The sequence below is a fragment of the Podarcis bocagei genome, assembly GCF_964188305.1.
Source record: "Podarcis bocagei genome assembly, chromosome: Z".
Taxonomy (NCBI): Eukaryota; Metazoa; Chordata; class Lepidosauria; order Squamata; family Lacertidae; genus Podarcis; species Podarcis bocagei.
Genome location: NC_138140.1, coordinates 53,798,287 through 53,822,714, shown reverse-complemented (window position 1 = coordinate 53,822,714; position 24,428 = coordinate 53,798,287). Strand labels below are relative to the sequence as shown.

Below are 24,428 nucleotides of genomic sequence, written 5' to 3'. Positions count from 1 at the left end.
TTAGGGAAGTGCTGGGTGAGATCCCATGGACAGTAATACTAAAAGGAAAGGGAGTTCATGATGGCTGGGAGTTTGTTAAGAGGGAGATAGTAAAAGCACAACGTCAGGCAATACCAATGAGACGGAAACATGGAAGGTGCCTAAAGAAGCCAGGGTGGCTATCTAAACAACTTTTAACTGAGATTTAAAAAGGATGTGTACAAAAAATGGAAAAGGGGGGAACCACCAAAGAGGAATTCAAACAAATAGCCAGCACGTGTAGACACAAAGTCAGAAAAGCTAAAGCACAGAATGAACTCAGGCTTGCTACAGAGGTTAAAAGCAACAAAAAAGGCTTTTATGGGTATGTTCGTAGCAAAAGGAAGAACAAAGAAACAGTGGGGTCACTCAGAGGAGAAGATGGTGAAATGCAAACAGGGGACACAGAAAGGGCTGAACTCCTCAATGCCTTCTTTGCCTCAGTCTTCTCCGATAAAGAAAACAATGCCCGATGGTCTAGCGGTTAGGATTCCTGGTTTTCACCCAGGCGGCCCGGGTTCGACTCCCGGTATGGGAAATAGGCATTTTTTTTACAAGATGGGTGGCACCTGGCTTGAGAGCAGTACATGTGAAAAGGATCTAGGAGTCTTGGTTGACCACAAACTTGACATCAGCCAACAGTGTGACGCGGCAGCTAAAAAAGCCAATGCAATTCTGGGCTGCATCAATAGGAGTATAGCATCTAGATCAAGGGAAGTAATAGTGCCACTGTATTCTGCTCTGGTCAGACCTCACCTGGAGTTCTGTGTCCAGTTCTGGGCACCACAATTCAAGAAGGACACTGACAAACTGGAACGTGTCCAGAGGAGGGCAACCAAAATGGCCAAAGGCCTGGAAACGATGCCTTATGAGGAACGGCTAAGGGAGCTGGGCATGTTTAGCCTGGAGAAGAGGAGGTTAAGGGGTGATATGATAGCCATGTTCAAATATATAAAAGGATGTCATATAGAGGAGGGAGAAAGGTTGTTTTCTGCTGCTCCAGAGAAGCGGACACGGAGCAATGGATCCAAACTACAAGAAAGAAGATTCCACCTAAACATTAGGAAGAACTTCCTGACAGTAAGAGCTGTTTGACAGTGGAATTTGCTGCCAAGGAGTGTGGTTGAGTCTCCTACTTTGGAGGTCTTTAAGCAGAGGCTTGACAACCATATGTCAGGAGTGCTCTGATAGTGTTTCCTGCTTGGCAGGGGGTTGGACTCAATGGCCCTTGTGGTCTCTTCCAACTCTATGATTCTATGAAATCCCTTTTTTCAGAAAGGTTCCGCCTTGCTAGCCCCCTCTGAAATGGCATGAAATTGCCTCAATTGGTTGCCCAGCCTGGAAAATTGATAATAATAAAAAACCTTTTATTTGTATCCTGCCCTCCCCGACTGAGACCGGTCAAACCTGTTTAGAATTGGCATAGAATTGAAATTTGAAACTGCTTTTTTAACTGGGATAAAATAATTTAAATCCCCCGGTTTTCTCAGCCAGGACACCTTCATGGAGAACTACTTCACCAGCCAGAGGGACAACATCTTCCGCAACGTCGAGGTTCTGATTTACGTCTTTGACGTCGAGAGTCGGGAGCTTGAGAAGGACATGCACTACTACCAGTCGTGCCTGGAGGCCATCTTGCAGAACTCGCCTGATGCCAAAGTCTTCTGCCTGGTCCACAAGATGGACTTGGTCCAGGAGGATCAGCGCGAGCTGGTGAGCGAAAAGGAGACCCCTGGCTTTAATTCTACCAAAGGTTGCCAGTGTCATGGGGGTTGCCAGCAAGGCTGAACCTCTGTAAAGGAAACCTGCCTCCAATTTGCCGTATTGAGAGGGTGTCAGAGAAGCTGGGATGAGGGATAGGGTTATTATTATTATTATTTTATTTTATTTTATTTTGGGAGCCGCCCAGAGTGGCTGGGGTATAAAGAATAAATTATTACAGTGGTGCCCCGCAAGACGAATGCCTCGCAAGACGGAAAACCCGCTAGACTTAAGGGTTTTCCGTTTTGGAGGCGCTTCGCAAAACGAATTTCCCTATGGGCATCCTTCACAAGATGAAAGCCCATAGGGAAATCTCCGGGACAGCGGGGAAGCGCAGCGCTTCTTCCCCACTGTCCTCGGACCTCCTCCGAAGGCTGGCAGTGGGGCGGAAAGCCCTTCTCCCCGCGCCAGCCTTCGGAAGGCTCCTCCGAAGGCTGGCGGTGGGGCGGAAAGCCCTTCTCCCCGCGCCAGCCTTCGGAAGGCTCCTCCGAAGGCTGGCGGTGGGGCGGAAAGCCCTTCTCCCCGCGCCAGCCTTCGGAAGGCTCCTCCGAAGGCTGGCTTTGGGGCGTAAAGCCCTTCTCCCCGCGCCAGCCTTCGGAAGGCTACTCCAAAGGCTGGCGGTGGGGCGGAAAGCCCTTCTCCCCGCGCCAGCCTTCGGAAGGCTCCTCCGAAGGCTGGCGGTGGGGCGGAAAGCCCTTCTCCCCGCGCCATCCTTCGGAAGGCTCCTCCGAAGGCTGGCGGTGGGGCGGAAAGCCCTTCTCCCCACGCCAGCCTTCGGATGGCTGTCCTGAAGACTTGGGGTGGGAGGAGGGTTTTCCTTCCCACCGCCAACATTCAGAATGCTGTTCTGAATGTTGGCGGAGGGGAGGAAAAACCCTCCTCCCACCGCAAGCCCCGGGAACAGAGGAGAAGCGCTGCGCCCCTTCCCCTCTGTTCCCGTACCTGTCCTGAAGGCTTGCGGTGGGGAGAAAAGCCCTTCTCCGCACCGCCAGCCTGGCAAGCGGTTTCCATAGGAACGCATTAATTGATTTTCAATGCATTCCTATGGGAAACGGTGCTTCGCAAGACGAAAAACTCGCAAGAAGAAAAAACTTGCGGAACGAATTAATTTCGTCTTGCGAGGCACCACTGTATTATTATTATTAGAAATAGGGATAGAGATAGGGATATATGACTTGGTGTTAGGGATAGGGTTCTTCTTCGTCGTCGTCTTCTTCTTCTTCTTCTTCTTCTTCTTCTTCTTCTTCTTCTTGTTTTGGGAGCTGCCCAGAGTACCTGGGGAAAGCCAGCTGGATGGGCAGGTTATTATTATTAGGGAAAGGGATAGAGATAGGGTTTAGGGGTATCGGTTTTAGGAGGGTTGCCAGCAAGGCTGAACCTCTGCTTAAAGAAAGGAAAGCTGTTTCTGATTGGCCATATTAAGAGGGTGCCAGTGAGGCTGTACTTAGGGATTAGGGATAGGGTTATTATTATTATGCTGTTGGGAGGTTCCCAGAGTGGCTGGGGAAACCCAACCAGATGGGCGGTGTATAAATAAATCATCATCGTTATTATTGAGGATGGATTTGATTTCAGTTGAATCAAATGAAATCACTATTTAAATCACTAGTCAGGAAGACTTGATTTAAACCCTTTTTATTTTGACACAAATGTTCAGCCTCACTGGTACCCTCTCAATATGGCCAATCGGAGGCGGGTTTTCTTTTTGGAACCGTGAAATCCTTCCTGAACGTCCGCATAAAGGAAGGATTTTACAGTTCTGGAAAGGAAAGCTGCCTCTGGCCATATTAAGAGGGCCATATTAAGAAACGCTGCCAGGGTAGAAGAGGGAGAAGTGAGGCAAATATTAAAGGAGGTAAACACAAGGAAGGCTATGGGCCCGGATGGAGTGGCTGGCATGGTGCTAAGAGATTGTTCCGACCAACTGGCAGGAATCTTTTTGAAGATTTTTAACCAGTCTCTGGCCCAAGCCACCGTTCTACCCTGTCTGAAATCCGCTACCATTATACCCCTGCCAAAAAAACCAAAGATAGTCTGAATGATTTTCGCCCTGTGGTGTTGACACCCATTATAATGAAATATTTCGAAGGTCTGTTGAGGAACCGCATCATATCTTGTTTGCCAGTGGGACTTGACCCTTACCAGTTTGCGTACAAGGCAAAGGGATCCACAGAGGATGCTGTGGCAAATAGTTTTACATGCTGTCCTGACTCATTTGGAGAGGCAAGGGCGAGATTGTTATTTGTAGACTTTAGTTCTGCGTTTAATACTATTCTTCCGCATAGATTGCTGCCCAAACTATTAGACCTGGGACTTTCACCGTGTTTGTGCAGGTGGATACAGTGGTACCTTGGGTTACAAACGCTTCAGATTACAGATGCTTCAGGTTACAGACGCTTCAGGTTACAGACTCCGCTAACCCAGAAATAGTACCTGAAGAACTTTGCTTCAGGATGAGAACAGAAATCTGGCAGCAGCGGCAGCAGGAGTCCCCATTAGCTAAAGTGGTACCTCAGGTTAAGAACAGTTTCAGGTTAAGAATGGACCTCCGGAACGAATTATGTTCTTAACCAGAGGTACCACTGTATTAGATTTTCTGTCAAACCGTTCCCAACGGATCAGGATGGGTTCCCACGTCTCTGCGGATTTCATCATGAATACGGGAACGCTGCAGGGGTGCGTGGTTGAGCCCGCTTTTATATACACTCTATACAGCTGACTGGGCCCCCCAAAATCCCAGTAATAAGATCATTAAGTTTGCAGGTAGTTGGTTTAATCACGGCTGGAGAGGGGGAGGCGGCCTATAGAAAGGAAGTTGAGCAGTTGGGGGAGTGGTGCAGGAAAAACAACTTACTTCTTAACTTAAAGAAAACAAAAGAGATTATTGTGGACTTTAGGAAATGTAAATTGAATATTCAGTGACTTATTATTGAGGGGAAGTGTGTGGAACAGGTCTTGGTGTTTCGATTTCTGGGAATGGAGTTGAGAGATGACCTAACCTGGGGAGAAAACAGCAAAGACCTTATGAAGAGAGCACAGCAGAGGTTATATTTTCTGAGAATCCTCTGGAAAAATAATCTTTCAAAGGACCTGTTGATGGCATTTTACCATTGTACTGATGAGAGTGTATTAACTTACGGTCTGTGTGTGCAGTTTGGGAGGGGGGGGGAGCTGTCCAGGATTGTAAAGATTGCAGAGAGAATAACTGGGTGCACTCTTCCCACCTTGGATCAAATCTATGCTTCCAGGTGCCATAGGAAACTGCAGAGATAGTGCAGGCTAGTGCGCACACAGGGTTATAAAGACTAGGACTAGCCTGAGAAACAGTTTCTATCCAAATGCTATTTTGGTTTCAAACGTAGTGTAAGGTAATCTCTATGGGAGTATATTCTATTTAATTATGGGTGTTAAGTTGTGGGTGAACATATCAGACGACACAGCGATTCTTCAGACAGCTCTTGTTTATTCACAGCCCAGAGCAGAACTGAACCGAAGGGTTCAGCCAACCTGCTTATATAGAGCTCAATTACATGGCAACAGTAACAATTTTCTGTAACTATCCAATCACTGAACGTCACTTTCAATTCCTTATTTGCATATGCGGACCTGAGTGAAAACTATCTACATTATCCCCCTGCTGGCCCGGGGTGAGAACTTCAGTACATAATAATATAATAATAATAAAAATTTTTATTTATATCCCGCCCTCCCCAGCCGAAGCCGGGCTCAGGGCGGCTAACAACAATAAAACAGTACAAAAGTACAACACAAACAACACTCTAAAATCATTCATTATAAAATTAATTCAAATCAAGCCACTGGCAACCATTGGGCCAGAGCTCCGCGAAGATTGCCGAGGGAGGGAGTCAGGCTGTGCCCTGGCCAAAGGCCTGGTGGAACAGCTCTGTCTTGCAGGCCCTGCGGAAAGATGTCAACTCCCGCAGGGCCCTAGTCTCTTGTGACAAGTGTTCCACCAGATCGGAGCCACAGCCGAAAAAGCCCTGGCTCTAGTATAGGCCAGCCTAACCTCTCTGTGGCCTGGGACCTTCAAGATGTTTTTATTTGAAGACTGTAAGTTTCTCTGTGGGACATACCAGGAGAGGCGGTCCCGTAGGTATGAGGGTCCTAGGCCGTATAGGACTTTAAATGTTGAAACCAGCACCTTAAACCTGATCCTGTACTCCACCGGGAGCCAGTGCAGCTGGTATAGCACCGGGTGAATGTGATCTCCCAGCGAAGACCCCGTAAGGAGTCTCACTGCAGCATTCTGCACCCGCTCGAGTTTCTGGATCAGTCTCAAGGGCAGCCCCATGTATAGCGAGTTACAATAATCCAGTCTGGAGGTGACTGTCGTGTGGATCACAGTGGCTAGGTCAGGGCGAGAGAGGTAAGGAGCCAACTGCTTAGCTTGGCGGAGATGAACAAATGCCAGCTTTGTTATAGCTGCAATCTGCGCCTCCATGGAAAGGGAGGTGTCAAAGATTACACCCAAACTCTTAAAGGACGGTGCTGGCACTAGTTGTGCCCCCGCAAGAGATGGGAGTTGCCCCCCCCCAACCCCATATCGTCCCGTCCCAGCCAGAGGACCTCTGTCTTCAAAGGATTTAACTTCAACCGGCTCCCACGTAACCATTCAGCCACAGCTTCCAAACATCTGGTCAGTGTGTCTGGGGCCGAGTCAGGATGGCCATCCATCAACAGATAGAGTTGGGCGTCATCAGCATACTGATGGCAACCCAGCCCAAAACTCCAGACAAGCTGGGCGAGGGGGCACATAAAGATGTTGAAAAGCATCGGGGAGAGTATCGCACCCTGAGGTAGTCCGCACACCAAGGAGTGGCGCGATGACAATTCCCCCCCAAGCGCCACCCTCTGTCCCTGACCAGAGAGAAACAAGCGCAGCCATTGAAGGACTCTGCCCTGGATCCCCACGTCAGCAAGGCGGTGGTCCAGGAGTTCGTGATTGACCATATCAAAAGCTGCTGACAGATCTTGAAGAATCAGCAGCCCCAACCCGCCTCGATCCAGCTGTCTACGAAGATCATCTGTTAGGGCAACCAGAGCCGTCTCGGTCCCATGACCAGCGCAGAAGCCAGACTGGAATGGATCCAGAGCCGATGTTTCATCCAGAAACCCACCAAGCTGTTCACCAACCGCTCTCTCAATCACCTTACCCAGGAACGGAAGATTCGAAACCGGGCAGTAATTGGATAGAGCTAAAGGATCTAATGATGTTTTCTTTAAGAGCGGGCACACCACTGCCTCCTTCAGTTCCCCTGGGAATATCCCGGTGCCAAGGGACAAATTGATGATATCCCCCAGGGGGGCCCGCACCTCATCTGGACACGCTCTAATCAGCCATGACGGGCACGGGTCAAGAGGACAGGTGGTGGGCTTTCCAGCTCGGAGGAGTCTGTCCACGTCGGCTGGGGATATCCGATCAAAGTGGTCCAATACTGGACCCGAGGACAGTCGAGGGGCCTTCAGTTCCTTTATTGTATCCAAATTGGCAGGGAGGTCATGGCGGAACAACAGGACCTTCTCCGCAAAAAAGCTCGCAAATGCCTCACAGCTGTGTGTCAGATTGTTATTTAAATTTGGCTGTCCTTCAAGGGACGTTAAAGACCGAATTATACTAAATAATTGCGCCGGGCGAGAGCTAGCGGATGCAATGGAGGCCGAGAAGTAAGACTTCTTAGCAGCCTTCACCGCCATCTTGTAGGTTTTCATAAAAGCCCTATAAGATGTTATTGAGGCTCCGTCACGGGCACCCCGCCATACTCGCTCTAGCCGTCTGAGGTCCCGCTTCATTTTCCGGAGCTCCTCGGTAAACCAGGTGCGATCTCATTGATGGCTGCCAGGAGCTGGATATTCCAGCCCTCAACAAGCTCAGTCAATGAGTCGCCAGGGGGAGCAAGGTCCCGCAAGGCTTGGCGGAATCTATCAGGGTCCATCAGCCTCTGCGGGCGAGCCCAAATCGGCTCGCCACCTAAGCAGGGTGGGGGTGGAAAGTCAATCCAGGCTTTCAGAGCGTAGTGATCAGACCATGCCACCTTCATCGAAGGAGACATGATCACATCTATACCTACGCCAAAGATCAAATCCAGCGTGTGGCCTGCTTGATGTATGGGGCCCGAAACAAACTGGGAGAGCCCTAGTGTTGCCATGGAAGACACCAGGTCCAGAGCCTGTGAGGAGGGAGTGGCATCAGCATGGATGTTGAAGTCCCCCAATACCAATAGGTTAGGGAACTCCAAGGCCCAGGCGACCACCGCCTCCAATAGGCTGACAGGGTGGCTGCTGGTGCGCTAGGTGGCCGGTACACCAGCCAGACAGCTAAGCTCTCCTCGGAGCCCCACACTAGGCCAACACATTCAATGCCGGGGATCGATGGCGATGGTAGAGCCCTGAAAGGACAATCTTCCCGGATTAATAATGCCACCCCTCCCCACCTGGCGACTGGTGGAGGACGGAGAAACCCGGGGGCGCCATCTCTCATAAGGTAACTGTTTCCCCTTTGCGCACCCAGGTCTCCGTCACACAAGCCAGGTCGACCCCCTGCGAGGTAAAGAAATCTCACAGGGTGGTGGTTTTGTTGCCTATAGACCTGGCATTGCACAGCACCAGTGATGGAGGTGAGTAATCCTTGCTCACCCTACCCTCGGGATGAGGCGCAGATTGGAAGGGGTACGAGCATATCCATATCTCAATCCCCTTCGCCTATAACATCTGCCCCCACCGCCATACCTCCCTTGCCCCTCCACGGTAGCAATCCCAAGCCTCATATTAGCCTCCATTGATGGCAATTAATGTTATTCTTTCGCAGCCTAAAACAATAAAAAGAAAAGCAACCCAGAAAACAATAAAACAATACAAATAAAAACTGCAAAAATCACAAATCCATCAAAATCTAACAAATTCCCAAGCCCACCCAAACATCCATAACATCCATAACACCCCTCCCCACCGAGATAAGGCGTTAGTTACAATCGTAATGGTTTCCTTATATACAGCACTACACGTAATGCTTCTTGGAGCAAAGGACCGTGGCCCATTAGCACAGCACGGGGACTCAGCCACGGAAAGTCCGGGTGCAGCCGGTCAAGTGGAGATCTGAGGCGGCGGCCCATAAGTAGTTTGGCAGGACTCCACCCTGTGGCCGCATGAGGGATGAGGCGTTGCACGAACAAGTATTCAGCAACCCTCTCGTGCCAGTTTCCGTGGTCCAGTGCCTCTTTTGCCGAGCGCACCATTCTCTCTGCTTGCCCGTTGCTGGATAGGTGAAATGGTGCCGTTAGGGCATGGCGGATACCCAGTCCCAAAAGGTACTGCTCAAAAGTGCCTGATGTGAACTGCGGTCTGTTGTCGGAGACGAGGACATCAGGACACCCATGCATTGCAAAGAGGCCTCGCAGCAACCGGATGACGGCCTTGGTAGTGGTGGAGGGCATCAGAGCCACCTCCAGCCATTTGGAATAGGTGTCCACCACTACCATAAAGGGCCGGCTGTGAATGGCTGGCCGTGAAAGGGGCCGGCAAAATCGATTTGCACCCTCAACCAGGGTGTCTTGGGCATCTCCCAGGTGTGTCCCTTAGCTGCCGGTGGCGCAGGCCTCAATTCTTGGCACGCTTGACAGGCAGAAACCCAGTAAGTGATGGCATCGTCCATGTTAGGCCACCAGACGTAACACCGAGCCAATGCCTTCATTTTGACGTTTCCCAGGTGTCCAATGTGCAGAGCCTCAAGGATGCGTTGACGGAGTCTTTGGGGAATCACAACGCGGTCTCCCCACAGCAGACGGCCGCGATGAGCTGAGAGTTTGTGTTGTCTGGTTGCGAACAGCTGGAACTCTGATGCAAAAGGCCCTTGTGGCTACCCCGTCCACCCCAGTTGAGCACATGGCTGATGGTGCGATCCTGGGCAGATGCAGAGGCCACTGTGGCAACCAATACAGGCTATGTAGGAAGATCCTCAATCAGGAAGAGCGATGAAGCAGGAGTTGGGCCTTTCACAAACACTGGAAGAGGGCAACAGCTGAGGGCATTGGCATGGCCCATCAATTTCCCTGGGTGATGGACGAGCTGGTAGTGGTAGGCAGCCAGGAAAACAGTCCATTGCAGCATGCGCTGCGAGGAGGCCCAGGAGCGGCTTGTGGTCGGTGATGAGGTTGAAAGTCCTGCCGTAGAGGTATCATGGAACCTCTTCACTCCAGCCACAAGTGCCAGTGCCTCCTTGTTGAGCTGGCTGTAATTCCGTTCAGTCGGAGATAGCATCCTGGAAAAGTAGGTGAGTGGTGCTTCTCTTCCGTTTGGAAAACGGTGACTGAGGACAGCACCAATGCCAAAAGGTGAGGTGTCGCAGGGAAGGACCAGTGGCCTGGCTTCACTGTACTGTACCAGCACACTGTCCGATGAAAGGAGAGCCTTGACCGCATTGAAGGCCGCCGTCTCCCGATGACCCCAGGACCAAGGCGTCTTTGTGCTTTGTGAAGAGGCTCAGCCACCATGGCTTTGGGGGGCAGGAACATGTTATAAAAGGTCAGCAGTCCCAGGAACGCCTGCAACTCCGTCTTGTTCTTTGGGATGGGAGCCTGCTGGATAGCGCGGATTTTGGATGTGGTTGAGTGAAGGCTGGAGGTGTCGATAAGATAGCCCAGGAACTCCACCTGTGGAATGGCGATCTGGCATTTCCCCCTCATTACCTTGAGCCCGGCCTCCTGGAACCTGGTCAGCACAGCGTGGAGGCGCTCAAACAACTGCTGGTGTGAGTCTGCAGACACCAAGACGTCGTCGAAATACGGCACCACGCCCGGAAGCCCTTGCAGGAGACGCTCCATAAGGCTTTGGAAGATGCCAGGAGCCACACTCACCCTGACCTGCAAATGGCGGCAACGGAATGCCTCTCTGTGGATGACGATCGTCTGGGCTTCAGCGGTGGCATCGTCGACGGGCAGTTGTTGATAGGCTTGGACAAGGTCCAGCTTAGCGAAGACCTTACCCTCAATCAGGGAATGCAGCAGGTGTTGGACAACAGGAACCGGGTAAGCGTGCTGCTGAAGTGCCTTGTTGATCGTGCACTTGTGGTTGGCACAGATTCTCACCGACCCATCCAGCTTGACAGGTGTGACGATGGGGGTTTCCCACTTAGCCTTGGTCAACCGGCTCCAAAACTCATTGGGTGATCAGCTTGTCCAGTTGTTCGTCCACCTTAGCCTTGAGAGCAAACGGAACCCAGCGTGGCTTTAGCTTGATGGGGGCGATTTGTGGATCAAGGCTGAAGGAGATGGGCGTACCTGTATATTGATTCAAACTGCCGTCGAAAACCTCGGCAAAGTCTTTGACCAGACCCTCAGTCTCTGCGTTAGAGATGCAGTTGATGCCGGTGACTTCCAGGCCGAGGGCATCAAACCTGTCTAGCCCTAGGAGGCTTGGGCACTGACCTTCGACCACCACCAGTTGGAGCAGGACCGAAAAATCCTTGAAGGCGATCCGGAACCGGCCAGCGCCTACCATGGGAATGTCGTTTCCCTGGTAGTCTCTCAGGTGTATGCGGTGAGAGTCAAGTTGCCTCTTGGACACTCTGGGTATGAGTCTTTTGATGGTGCTCCAAGACACAATGGACAGGGCAGACCCGGTGTCGATCTCCATGTCACACGGAACTCCTTCAATGAGCACAATGACATTCAGCTTGCATCGTGTAGGCGAGTCGGTTTGGCCAATCGTGATTCCAAACGGGCAGCGGCAGTTGGTGAGAACGAAACAGCTTTCCTTGGCGGACTGGAGTGAAGATTTGGACTTGTGAGACGGTGAGGGGGGGGGGTGTCGAACGGAGCCGATCGGCAGACCTTAGCGATGTAGCCCCTTCTGGAACATTTCCAACTGATGGTGTCTCTGAATTGACACCTGGCACTGGAATAGTTGCCGGCACATTCCGATTGGCCCTTGGACTTCTGTTTGAACTTCCCACGCTCCCGCTTCGTTTGGTGCACGTCACCGTCTTCACTGGAGGATGCCTCATCACTGCTGGCCTCTTCATGATGTACTGGAACTGGCTTCCTAGCAAGACGCGGGCTGCTGGCCTTGCGGATCTCCTGGGCAGCTTCCGAGGCCACGGCCTCCTCAATGGCTTTCGGCAGCGTGAGATCTGGCTTGGCGAGACACCGTTGCAGACGGATGTCCCGGACCCCGCAGATGATTTGATCCATCAGGGCATCGTCTAAGTCTTGGAACTCGCAGTGCATTGCAGCCTGTCGCAGGATGGTGGTGTAGTTGTTGATTGACTCCCCCTCTGCCTGGTTCCGGTGGTAAAACGCATGGCGGGCAGCAATCTTGGACGGCTTTGGCGCGTAGTGGTTGCGGAGCTTCTCTTGAATCGTGTCCCACGGTGTTGCCTGGACTGCTAACAGGCGCAACCAATGCTCGGGCCATCTCAAACACCTCAGGCCCACAGAGGCTGAGGAATAGGCCCCGCTTACGCTCCTGTGATACTTCCGTCAGCTCGTTGGCTTGGAGGTAGCAGTCAAACTGAGCGAGGTAGGCATCTCATGATTCAGAAGCTTGGGCAAACGGCGGTAGAGGCATGAGTGAAGTCATGGTTCTGATGCCAACGTGGAGGGTGATGGATAGAACACAGTGCTCTAGCCGGAACGGTCAGCTCTGAATTGGTTCTGTTCAGTGATTTTGCTCCGTATTTCAGCTCAGTGATTCAGCTCAGCTTAGAGGGTGGCCGTGTCTGGCTGTGCTCTGATTTCCATCGATCCCATCCTTGCCGCCAGTGTTAAGTTGTGGGTGAACATATCAGACAACACAGCGATTCTTCTGACAGCTCTTGTTTATTCACAGGCCAGAACAGAACAGGGCTGAAGGGTTCAGCCAACCTGCTTATATAGAGCTCAACTACATGGCAACAGTAACAATTTTCTGTAACTATCCAATCACTGAATGTCACTTTCAATTCCTTATTTGCATATGCAGCCCTGGGTGAAAACTATCTACATTATCCCCCTGCTGGCCCAGGGTGAGAAATTCAGTACATAACAATGGGGTATCAGAGTTTTTAGGGGGCTAACCAGGCTGGGATAACAGGCTTGTTGGTTTTTGAATGTATGATGTAGATTTTGTAATTCGTTCTGGAGGTCTGTTCTTAACCTGAAACTGTTCTTAACCTGAAGCACCACTTTAGCTAATGGGGGCCTCATGCTGGTGCTGCACCGCTGCCTCGCAATTTCTGTTCTCATTCTGAAGCAAAGTTCTTAACCCGAGGTACTATTTCTGGGTTAGCGGAGTCTGTAACCTGAAGCGTTTGTAACCCGAGGTACCACTGTATTATGTTGGGAGCTGCCTGACACCCAGCCAGATGGGCAGGGAATTATAGGGATAGGGGTTGGAGACTCAGGTTTTTGGTCTTAGGAGGGTTGCCAGCGAGGATTTTAGGGTTCTGGAAAGGAATTCCGATTGGCCATATTGAGAGGGTGTCAGCAAGGCTGAACCTTTCTGTAAAAAAGGGATTTTATTATTCCAAAAAGGAAACCTCCCTCTGATTGTCCAAATTAAGAGCAGGCCAGCAAAGCCTGAGTGTGACTGATTTAAATCTGGATTTGAATCGGGATTTCAATGAGAAAAATCAAGATGAAGAGGATGCCAGCATGGCTGAGCTGTACTGTAAAGAAGGGATTTAAACCCAGTTGGACAGGCGAGGGGTTTAAATTGCGATTCCCATCCATCGCTTAGATTTCAAGCAGAGGCTGGGCGGCCATCTGTCCAGGCTACTTGAGGAGAGAGTCAGACTTGGTGACCGCCAGGGGTCCCTTTTAACTTGGTGAGGTACTTCTCCGTCACATTCCTAGAGGTTGAGGAGCAGGTTGCCCAGGAAGCAGACGGACGAGTGCTCCACGTTGACTGCAAGGGGCAAAATATGATCATGATCATGATTATCATCATTCTGTTGGGAGCCACCCAGATGGGCAGTGTATTTATAACATTATTATTATTTTATGATTCTGAAAAGTATTCTCCCTCTTGAGAGGCTGAACCTTTCTGTAAATAGATTTAAATCAAGTTTGATGGGGAAGGGGCACCAGGGTCATCTAGTCCAACCCGCTGCCAAGATGGATTTTGTCTCCTGCAGATTTTCAAGGAGAGGGAGGAGGATTTGAAGCGGCTCTCACGCCCGCTGGAGTGCGCCTGCTTTCGGACCTCCATCTGGGATGAAACTCTCTACAAGGTGTGACTGAAGTATATATATATACATTTTGCTCATACAGTTGTACCTTGGTTCCCAATGCCCTCAAACTCTGACCTTTCAATTCTTCAGTTCAACTGAATAACACAATTTCCTTGAAGTTAATTTCATTGAAATCCATTTAAATTTCATAGCACAAATTGATTCCATTTGATTTAAACTCCATTGAAATTCAACATAATTTCATAGCACCAATTCATTCAATTTCATTCGATTTCATTCAAGTTGATTCAGTTTCATTCAAATTAATTCAATTTCATTCAAATTAATTCAATTTAAAAGCACCAATTCATTTGTTTTCATTCAATTTCATTCAAATTAATTCAGTTTAATAGCACAAATTCATTCAATTTCATTTAAGTTAATTCAATTTCTGTAATGGGTTTAGGGGTTGCTCGTGCATAAGTTGCCGCCACTGCTGGCGAGGTTACCTGGTTAAACCCTTTCTGACTGAGCAGCCTCCAGCATCGTGACTGTCTTAGTCGCTGGCAGAATCCGTCAGTGGGCGTTTCTTGAACTTCTTCCAGCATAAAAGTTATTTGCCGCCAAGTCTCCTCCTACTCTCTCTGCGCGGAAGTCTTCTGTGCAGGGAGGGGGTGGGCAGCGGAGTACCCATACTCTCTCCGCTGGTCTCCGGCGAGGAGTCTTGGAGCCTCCTCTCCGATTCCCCCATCTGCCCCCCTTCTCTACTGGTGTTACGCTGATTTCCTTCCCCAGCGGACGGGCTGCCTCTCTCCCTACTGGGACCCTCTCCGCCATCACTCTGGAGCCTTCCCTCCGCCTCTAGCTCCGATGGCAGTTCCCTGACATCCATCTCCCCCCCCAGGACCCACCCTCGGCCCAACCTGATCCAACCTCGTCCCTTTCCTCGGCCGATGATGCGGGGAATCCCCTGAAGGAGCTGTCGCCATCCTCTGAGGATTCAAAACCCGCTTCCCACCCGCTCCGAACTCTTGCTGCGGGGTGGGACTCCCAGTCTGATTCTTCTCCCTCTGACACCTCCCCTCCCTCCTCTTTGGAGGCAGGAAAGCCCACAAATTCCTCTTGATCGTCTGTGGTTCCAAATTCTTCCTCCCAGAATCTCGCTAGTGGTTTTGGTTTGTCTGGGAACAGGCTGTGGAATTCTTCCACTAGATACCCATCATTGACCGCCTCAGCGGGGACCCACGTGTTTTCTGACCCGGGTTCTCCTTCCCATGCCACTAAGTACTCCACCTGGCACCCTCGCCACCTTGAATCGAGTATTTCTGTGGCTTGGTTGTGGAGTTCCCTCTCCTCTACCCGCGGTTGGGTGGTGACTCCTCCCTCCCGCCCCAGGAATTCCCGCCCCTCCCTGTACGGTGAGAGTAGGGAACTATGGAACACCGGATGTATCTTCATGCTGTCAGGCAACTTGAGCTTGAATGCCACAGGGTTCACCTGCTGTGTTACCTCAAAGGGTCCCAGCCGCCTTGGCTGCAACTTCTTGCACCCTCCCTTTAGGGGCAACCCTTGGGTTGACAACCACACTCGGTCTCCCACCCGTATGGCATCCCCATACGGGGAGAAGCCTACCTGCAGCAAGCTCATGAGTTTCCTCCAGAACCGGGAAGTAAATTGTTTCCCGCGATCTGAGATGACCCTCAAGGGCGCCCCATGCAACCTGAAGATGTGATCCACAAACAACTTGGCTGTCTCCTCTGCCGTCACCGCATGTGAGCAAGCTATGAAATGGCACATCTTCGTCAGTAGATTGACTACTTCCATGACTGCTGTCTTCCCCCTTGACTTGGGCAAATCTGTCATAAAATCAATGGACACCACCTCCCAGGGTTTTCCTGGCGTGGGTAAGGGTTCCAGTAATCCTGCGGGGGCAGCCCTTTGGCAGCGGTCGCACCCCCGTACATATTCCCGTACATCCTCCCTCACCCTTGGCCACCAGAACCGCCTGGTGATGAGCAGCATGGTTTTGTGCTGTCCAAAGTGCCCCGCTGTAGGGTTGTCCTGGAGTTGTTTGAGTACCTTCCCCCTCAAGGTCTCCCCCGGTACATACAGCGCCCCCTTATAGTACAGCACCCCTTCCTTTTCCTCAAACCCTCTATGGTTTTCCCATCCGTCTCGGAGTTCCCTGATTTTAGTTTGAGCAAACACGTCATTTCTAGTAAGCCCGGCCAGTTCTCGTTTCCCAACCAAGGCTCCCCCACACACCCATCGGTCCTCGGGGATCACATGTCGGATCTCCGGCGGTCCCTCTCCTTCCATGTACTCCGGTTTCCGGGAGAGAGCATCTGCTCTTACGTTTTCCTCTCCTGGCATGTATCGGATCTCGAAGGAAAACTTGGAGAACTCCTGTGCCCATTGAATCTGTCTCTGGTTGAGTACTTGCGCGGTCCTCCAGTATTCCAAGTTCTTGTGATCAGTACAAACCTGGATCTTGTGCTGCGCCCCTATTAACAGATGTCTCCATCGGCGAAACGCCGCATAGATTGCCAGCAGTTCGCGGTTATACACCGTATAGTTTTGCTCCAACTTGCTCAGCTTCCTTGAGAAAAAGGCACATGGCTTCCAGTCCTGCTTGCCCCCCCCCCCGGCTGCAAAAGTACCGCCCCAATGGCTCGGTCGGACACGTCGGTCTCTAGCCTCATGGGCTTCTCTAGATTAACGTGCAGGAGCTGCTCTTCCAAAGCGAACGCCTTCTTCAGTCTTTCAAAGGATTGCTGGGCACCTTCTGTCCAGGCGAACATCCTTTTGCTACTGAGACAATCTGTGATGGGCGCCGTCAAGTGGGCGAAGTTCTTGATGAACTTCCTGTAGAAGTTGCTGAACCCTAGGAACCTCTGCACATCCTTCCGGGTTTTGGGGGCCTTCCATTCCAGCATCGCCTGCACCTTGTTTGGGTCCACAGCTAGTCTCTTGTCTGACAACTTGTACCCCAGAAACTCGACCTCTCTGGTGTGAAATTGGCATTTTTCCAGCTTGACCCACAACTGGTGCTTCTGCAGCCTCTTTAGTACTTCCCTGACGTCTCTGACATGTTGCTTCTCATTGTCTGAATAGATTAAGACGTTGTCCAAGAAGGCTACGCACTTCTTGTACAGCAGGGGCTCCAACACGTGGTGCATGAATGCTTGAAAGCAGGTGGAGCCCGATTGTAATCCAAATGGCATGACTAAGTACTCAAAAGCCCCCAGGGTGGTGAACATGGTGGTTTTCCATTCGTCCCCCTCCCTTACCCTGATCAAATTGTACGCTCCCCTGAGGTCCAGCTTGGTAAAAAATTTTCCCCTGCCTCACCCGTGTTAAAATGTCGTCAATCCTGGGCATTGGGAAGGTTACGGGTTCTGATACCAGGTTTAACGCCCTATAATCTATGACTAATCTGGGCTGATCTGTCCCTTTTTTGTCCACAAAGAACATTGGACTGTCCCCCACCGCCTTTGATTCCCTTATAAACCCCCTCTTCAGGTTCTTGTCAATAAACTCCCGTAACTCCTGCATCTCCCGGTCTGACATGGCATACAGTTTACCCACCGGCAGCTGAGCCCCTGGGATTAAGTTGATTTGGCAGTCAAAGGGCCTATGGGGGGGTAGTCTGTCTGCCTCCTTCTCGCTGAAGACTTCCTTTAGGTCAGCGTATGGTGGTGGCACCTCTCCCTTTGTTTCCACCGTCAGCCCAGCCACCCTGGCCACTGTCATTCTTGAGGTTTCTCTCCCCCCCCCCACCAGATAGTGTTCCAAACAGTAAGCTGACCCAAAGGTGACTGACCACTGATGCCATGACACTACTGGATCATGCAGTGCCAGCCAGCTCATTCTCAGTATTATTGGGGGTCCTGCCAGTGCGGCCACGTGAAAGGCAATTGTCTCCGTGTGCCTGGAAACCCTCATTCACATTGGCGGGGTCTGGTGTGTCACTTCCCCTCCCAGAAGTTCCCTGCCATCAATGGTGGTCACTTGCAAGGGAAAATCCAGGGGCAGCAAGTGTAGTTGGTGCTCCAGAGCTGAAGAAATTGCAGGAGCTGCCCGAATCCAGCAGCCCCTCAACCTTGACTGGGTGCCCATTCAGGAATTCTAGCACAACTGCTATGGCTATAGCTGCCCTGGGGGGGTCAGGCTGGAGCACTTCTATTGGTTGCTGGCCTGGCTGCTGGCCCCTTTGGTTGGCAGCCAGGCGTTGTCGTTTCCCTGCGCCTGCCCTTCCTCCCCCTTCTCCGCACAGCCAGCAGCCCCCACCATCCCTTGCCAGGCCTTTCTTTGAGGGCAGACCCTTGCAAAATGTCCCTGCCGTTGGCAGAGGAAACACTTCTTTGTGGTTTTCCAATCCTTCCCCTCCCTCTTGCGACCTTCACTGGAGTCCTTCACCGTTGGGGACAACCCCTCCTCAAACAACATTTGAATAGGCTCAGAGTCCAGATCCCACCCGAGATGGTGGATCAACATCGCAAAGCGCGACCAGTAGTCTCTAACTGACTGGCTCCCCTGCTTGCACCCCATCAGTTCTCGCCGAGTCACACTTTGCTGGACTTCACTGGAATACATCGCATCCATCACCTGAAAGAATTTATTAAGGTCCTTCAAGGCATGATTTTGCGTCGCCATAAGGGGCCTGATCCATTCCCTTGCCCCATCCTCCAGATGCCCCACAATGTAGGCTACCCTTTGCTCATCGTTAACAAAGTCATCATGCTGCAGTTCCAAAGTGTACTCTATTTCTGTTTGGAACGCATTGTAGTCTTGGGGTTTCCCCTCAAACTTGTGTACCAGCCCCGGTACCTTCCTTGTGATGGGGGTGGGTCTGACCTGAGCATCCTGAGCTCGTCTTTCGTCCAGCCGCGCCGTCAGGAGAGCTACATGCTGTTCCAAGTCTCGGTTACTCTCTACCAGACCTTGCACTGCAGCTGCTTGCTCCGTCTCTCCGGCTCCTCTGGTCTGGCTCATGGTGCTGCCTCTCTGGAGCTGCGCACAAGCAACGTCGGTGACTGACAGATTGCTGTAATGGATTTAGGGGTTGCTCGTGCGTAAGTTGCCGCCACTGCTGGCGAGGTTACCTGGTTAAACCCTTTCTGATTGAACAGCCTCCAACATCGTGACTGTCTCAGTCGCTGGCAGAATCCGTCAGTGGGCGTTTCTTGAACTTCTTCCAGCACAAAAGTTCTTTGACGCCAAGTCTCCTCCTATTCTCCCTGTGCGGAAGTCTTCTGCGCAGGGAGGGTGTGGGCAGCGGAGTACCCGTACTCTCTCCGCTGGTCTCCGGCGAGGAGTCTTGGAGCCTCCTCTCCGATTCCCCCATCTGCCCCCCTTCTCTACTGGTGTTACGCTGATTTCCTTCCCCAGCGGACGGGCTGCCTCTCTCCCTACTGGGACCCTCTCCGGCATCCCTCTGGAGCCTTCCCTCCGCCTCTAGCTCCAATGGCAGTTCCCTGACAATTTCATTCAAATTAATTCAATGCACCTGCTTCCAGACCTCCATCTGGGATGAAACACTCTACAAGGAGCGCCCGAAATCTTTTATTTTCTTTCTTTTTTTGCCCATATAGTTGTACCTCGTACCCCCTCAAACTCGGGCCTTTGGTACGGGATGCTAGCAAGGTTGAGCCTTTCTGTAAAAAATGGATTCATCATCAATATTATTATTATTATTATTATTATTATTATTATTATTATTATTATTATTATTATTATTCCTTCTTGCGATTGTCACTATTAAGAAAATGCAAGCAAGGTTGAAACTTTCTGTAAAAAGGGATTTTATCAGGAGCTCCCTGCTGCCAATTGGAAACCGTGCTTTAGTTTCTGGGCGGACTTCTGGAATGGACTCTGTATGACTTGCCAACGTGTGACTCGTTTTTGCAAAGGAAAAAAACTACCTTAATTCAAGTGAATTCGGTTTAGTTTAATTTCATAACACCAATTCATTCAATTGCGTTCAACTGAGTTTCATTTAATAGCACAAATTTGTTTGATTTCATTTGTTAATTTGATTTAATAACACAAATTAATTTGATTTCATTCGATTTTTCGCGGGGCAGGCGTGGTCGAGTATAGTCTACCAGCTTATCCCCAACGTTCAGCAACTGGAGACCAACCTGAGGAATTTTGCACAGATCATTGAAGCCGACGAGGTCCTTCTTTTTGAGCGGGCAACTTTCCTGGTAAGATTATTGTTGTTGTTGTTGTTGATGATGATGTTATTAGAGTTAGGAATAGGGATTAGGGATAGGGTTATTATTATTATTATTATTATTATTATTATTATTATTATTATTATGCTGGGAGCCGCTGTCAGGGCTACAGATAGTCTTCCTGAGCAGCTGCCAGCCCGGGCAGAGAGCCAAATGCAGATAAGAGAGGTGGCTGTGGAAACTCATTCCCAGGAAGTAGGAGAAGGGTCATCTCCCAGGCTAGAGGAATCTGCAGATAGCCTTTCAGAGATGGCAGGTCAGCCTTTGAGTATTCCCGAGCGTAGAAAAGGGGGAGTACAGTATAGGCGGCAAACTATGTCACAATATGCTAAGAGAAGGTTACTCAACATTGCTTTTGTTGAAGGAAATGCGACACTTCGCACTCAGTCGAGTCATCATCTTAAAGTGGAGACTGACTCCCGGGAGGGGAGCTCTCAGCAATCTGTAATCTTTTTGGAATAAAACCAACCTTTTAATGAACTACGATCACTCACGTTTCACTGCTGCTACCGCCGCCTAGAGTGGCTGGGGAAACCCAGTCAGATGGGCGGGGTATAAAGAATAAATTATTATTATTATTAGGGTTAGGGACAGGAATAGGGATTAGAGATAGGGTTGTTATTGTTATTATTATTTTTATTATTATTATTATTAGGGTTAGGGATAAGGTTTAGAGATAGGGATAGAAGCTGGGGATCTGGATTCGGGATAGGATTATTATTATTATTATCATCATTATTTGTTATTATTATTAATAATAACAAATAGTTAAATAAATGGTTTAAATTCTATTAAGGAAATGACTGTTTTTCTCCTTCCAATAAAGTAAGACTTGATTTAAATCCTTTGCTGGCCTCCTCTTAATATTGACAGTTGGTGGAAATCCTTAACTGACAAGCAATCTAAACCGTTATTTAAATTGATTTGATTCAAATCAAATTCACCCTGCTCTAAAAATGTATCATTCCGAAAAGAAAACCTTCCTTTGCTCGTTGATATTCAGAAGATGCCAGCAAGTCTGATCCTTTCTGTAAAAAAAGATTTTATTTTGTTTGCCTCTCCAGCAAAGCATTCTGGGAAAGGAATTGGGCAATGCTTTCTGTAGAAAGAAAAGAAATTTATTATGGTTTTCCCCTCCCTACAGGTGATTTCCCACTATCAGTGCAAAGAGCAGCGAGACATCCACCGATTTGAGAAAATCAGCAATATCATCAAACAATTCAAACTGAGCTGCAGGTGAGAAACATGTTACTATAGACGGCTGTTTCGGGGTGGGGGTGGAATTCTGGAAAATAGCTTGGCAGCCGTGACATGGAAATTAGGTCTGTCTCATTATTATAATCATGTATAAGCTTAATTGGTAACATCAAATATAATCCTAAAATTATAATCCTCAAATTTAAAATTCTTCAAATGCAAGTTTTAATTTAGTTGATCATTTAATTTTAAAATAAAATAAAATAAAATGAGGTGATAATGTTGTTGATTAATTGACAAGTCTAAAATGTAATTTTTTATTTTTTATGATTCATACCTTCTTATATTTATTTTAAAATGTGACAATTGAAATGATGAAAGATAAGTAGGAAAAATTACAAATGCTATTACGTAGAAAGGAAATACGGTAACCATGAGGCTGGAGGGAGGGAAGTCGATTAACTGACAAGTCTAAAATGTCAATTTAAACTGTTTCCAAATACAGTTCACAAGATTGGCAATTAATTGATAATATTTCTAAGTTTAATACAGATTTAATGTAGTATTTGTATTTGGTTTATTCTATTTATAAATTTAGTACAGATTTAATATAATATTTATCTTTGTTTTATAATTCAATTTATATTTACAAATGTAGCTTAAATGTGATATAATATTCATGCTTAATTTGCACTATTTATAAATTTAAAACTGATTTAATATTTATATTTATTTCATAATATTGATAAATTTGATATATATTTAATTTGCACTATTTATAAATTTAAGACAGACTCAATATAATATTTATATTTAATTTATTCTATTTATAAATGTAAGGCAGGTTTAATATAATTTTATTTATTTTATAGTATAATTTATAAATATGATAGAAATCTAATGAAGTTATATTTAATTTATACTATTTATAAATTTGATACGGATTTAATATATTTATTTGATAATATTTATAAAATTTGATATAAATCAAATATTTATATTTAAATTACAATACAGTGGCACCTCTGGTTGTGAACAGGATCCGTTCTGGAGCCCTGAGCAGAAAGCAACCCGCGTTTGTGTGTGTGTGTGTGTGTGTGTGTGTGTGTGTGTGTGTCGTGATTCGCCGCTTCTGCACATGCGCGTGACGTCATTTTGAGCATCTGTACATGCGTGAGTGGTGAAACCTGGAGGTAACCCTTTCTGTTACTTCCGGGATGCCACGGGATACAACCTGAAAACGCTCAACCTGAAGCGTCTTTAACCCGAGGTATGAATGTATTTATAATTTTAATACAGATTTAATATATTTATATTTAATTTATGGACAGATCTAATGTAGATAGATCTAATGTAGATTTAATATAACATAACATTTATATATATTTATATATATATTATAATAAAATTTATAAAATTTAATAGTTTTAATATATGTTTATTTTATAATCTTTTTCAATTCGATAAAATTTTAATATATTTTTAAATTTAATGCAGATTTAATACGTATATTGAATTTATAAATTTGATGTAAATATAATCTACTATTAATAATGAATTTATGACATTAAAATCCATATAAATATCAATTTGTAAAATCAAAAACTGCAAATCTGAATCCTGGAATGTTTGAGCTGTGTTCATAAGTGTCCTCCCCCACCACCAGCAAACTGGCTGCCTCTTTCCAGAGCATGGAGGTGCGCAATTCGAATTTCGCTGCCTTCATCGACATCTTCACCTCCAACACCTATGTGATGGTCGTCATGTCCGACCCTTCCATACGTAAGTTTGAAAGGCTCGTGTTCAAATCCTCCGCAAATCCAGTGGCAGGGAGTTCCATGGGTATCAGAAAGGTGGGAAAGCGCTCCAGTGCCGGGGGAATCCAATGGTGGGGAGTTCCGCAGGTATGGGGAAGCCAGGAAGCTCATCCCTCCTCTCCCGGCTCACTTCCAGCTTCTGCCGCCACCCTGATCAACATCCGCAACGCTCGCAAGCACTTTGAGAAGCTGGAGAGGGTGGACGGGCCCAAGCACAGCCTCCTTATGCGCTGAGCGGCACAGCGCCAACTGCTTCTGCCCAGGGAGGCTCAGCTGATGCTGGAAAGGGGTGCAACCGTCTGCAACTCTGGAAATGGAAATTAAATTTGGAATGTTATGAGATAATAAATGCACATCCTGTATGTCTAATGCACCACTGTCTGTCTCTTCTGTTGTTGCTTAAAATCTTCGCCAGATGAAAACTGTTCTCGCGGCGCTATCACCTTTGCAAACAGCGCTCCTGTTTTCCCTTCTGGAGTTCTGCAGAGCCCAAGTGAATAATAATAATAATAATTATTATTATTATTTATGATTTCTACCCCGCTTATCTGGCTGGGTTTTCCCAGCCACTCTGGGTGGCATCCCACAAAAGATGAAAAATACATTCAAAGGTGAACCGGGGTGGGGCTCTGCAGACGTCCGGAGGGCTTAGTCCGGAGCCGGATCGGGCGCTGGAGCGGGAAGCAGGTTGGCTGCCTGCATTTTCCACACAGCAGGGAATAGCCACATAACTCACAGAAACTGGTTTTCTGGGTCCATTTCCACCGGGGTTTCAGCCTGGTTTCGGTTTCCCAAACACCAAAAAGCCCGAAGGAAGTGTTCCAGTTTTCGGACATTTTCCGGAAGCTGAGTGTTCGACGCAGCTGCCGGCGATTGTTTCTGGGGTGCCTGCGCCAATCTGAAGCCGCGTCTCAGTTTTTGAACATTTCAGAAGTCAAACAGTACTTTGCTTATTGCTCTTGATTTGGTGTTTTTGTGGCTTTTTCCGTTCCTCTTTTTGTGGCTGTGTGGAACCCAGTTCAGCTCCTGATGGATTGACATTGTGACTGCGGAAATGGCTAGAATCATCCAAACAATGACTTATCAGTGCAGGTAAGAAAAAAAATAATTTTCATTTTTATCATCTACAATATCTTATTTATTTTACTGTACAGTACATTACTGATTGCTTTCATTTTATGGATCAGTGGTCTCATTAGAAAGTAAAATTCATGTTCAGATTGCTGTTTTTAA

The 24,428-nt window shown here is 48.4% G+C and overlaps 1 protein-coding gene across 2 annotated transcripts in view; it reads left to right on the top strand.

Moving 5' to 3' along the window:
* LOC308579418 (ras-related GTP-binding protein A) overlaps positions 1-23,565 on the top strand; it is a 44,066-nt gene extending 20,501 nt beyond the window's left edge. Inside the window, exons 5-10 of one of the 2 annotated variants that reach the window (XM_081180534.1) lie at positions 1,509-1,731; positions 13,907-14,002; positions 20,029-20,151; positions 21,326-21,417; positions 23,045-23,160; positions 23,332-23,565. In XM_081180534.1, the coding sequence (XP_081036660.1) occupies positions 1,509-1,731; positions 13,907-14,002; positions 20,029-20,151; positions 21,326-21,417; positions 23,045-23,160; positions 23,332-23,429 (748 nt within the window). In that variant the 3' untranslated portion in view covers positions 23,430-23,565. The remainder of the gene's footprint in view (positions 1-1,508; positions 1,732-13,906; positions 14,003-20,028; positions 20,152-21,325; positions 21,418-23,044; positions 23,161-23,331) is intronic. The other variant, XM_081180535.1, reaches the window with a different exon arrangement.
* The last annotated feature ends 863 nt before the right edge of the window (positions 23,566-24,428 follow it).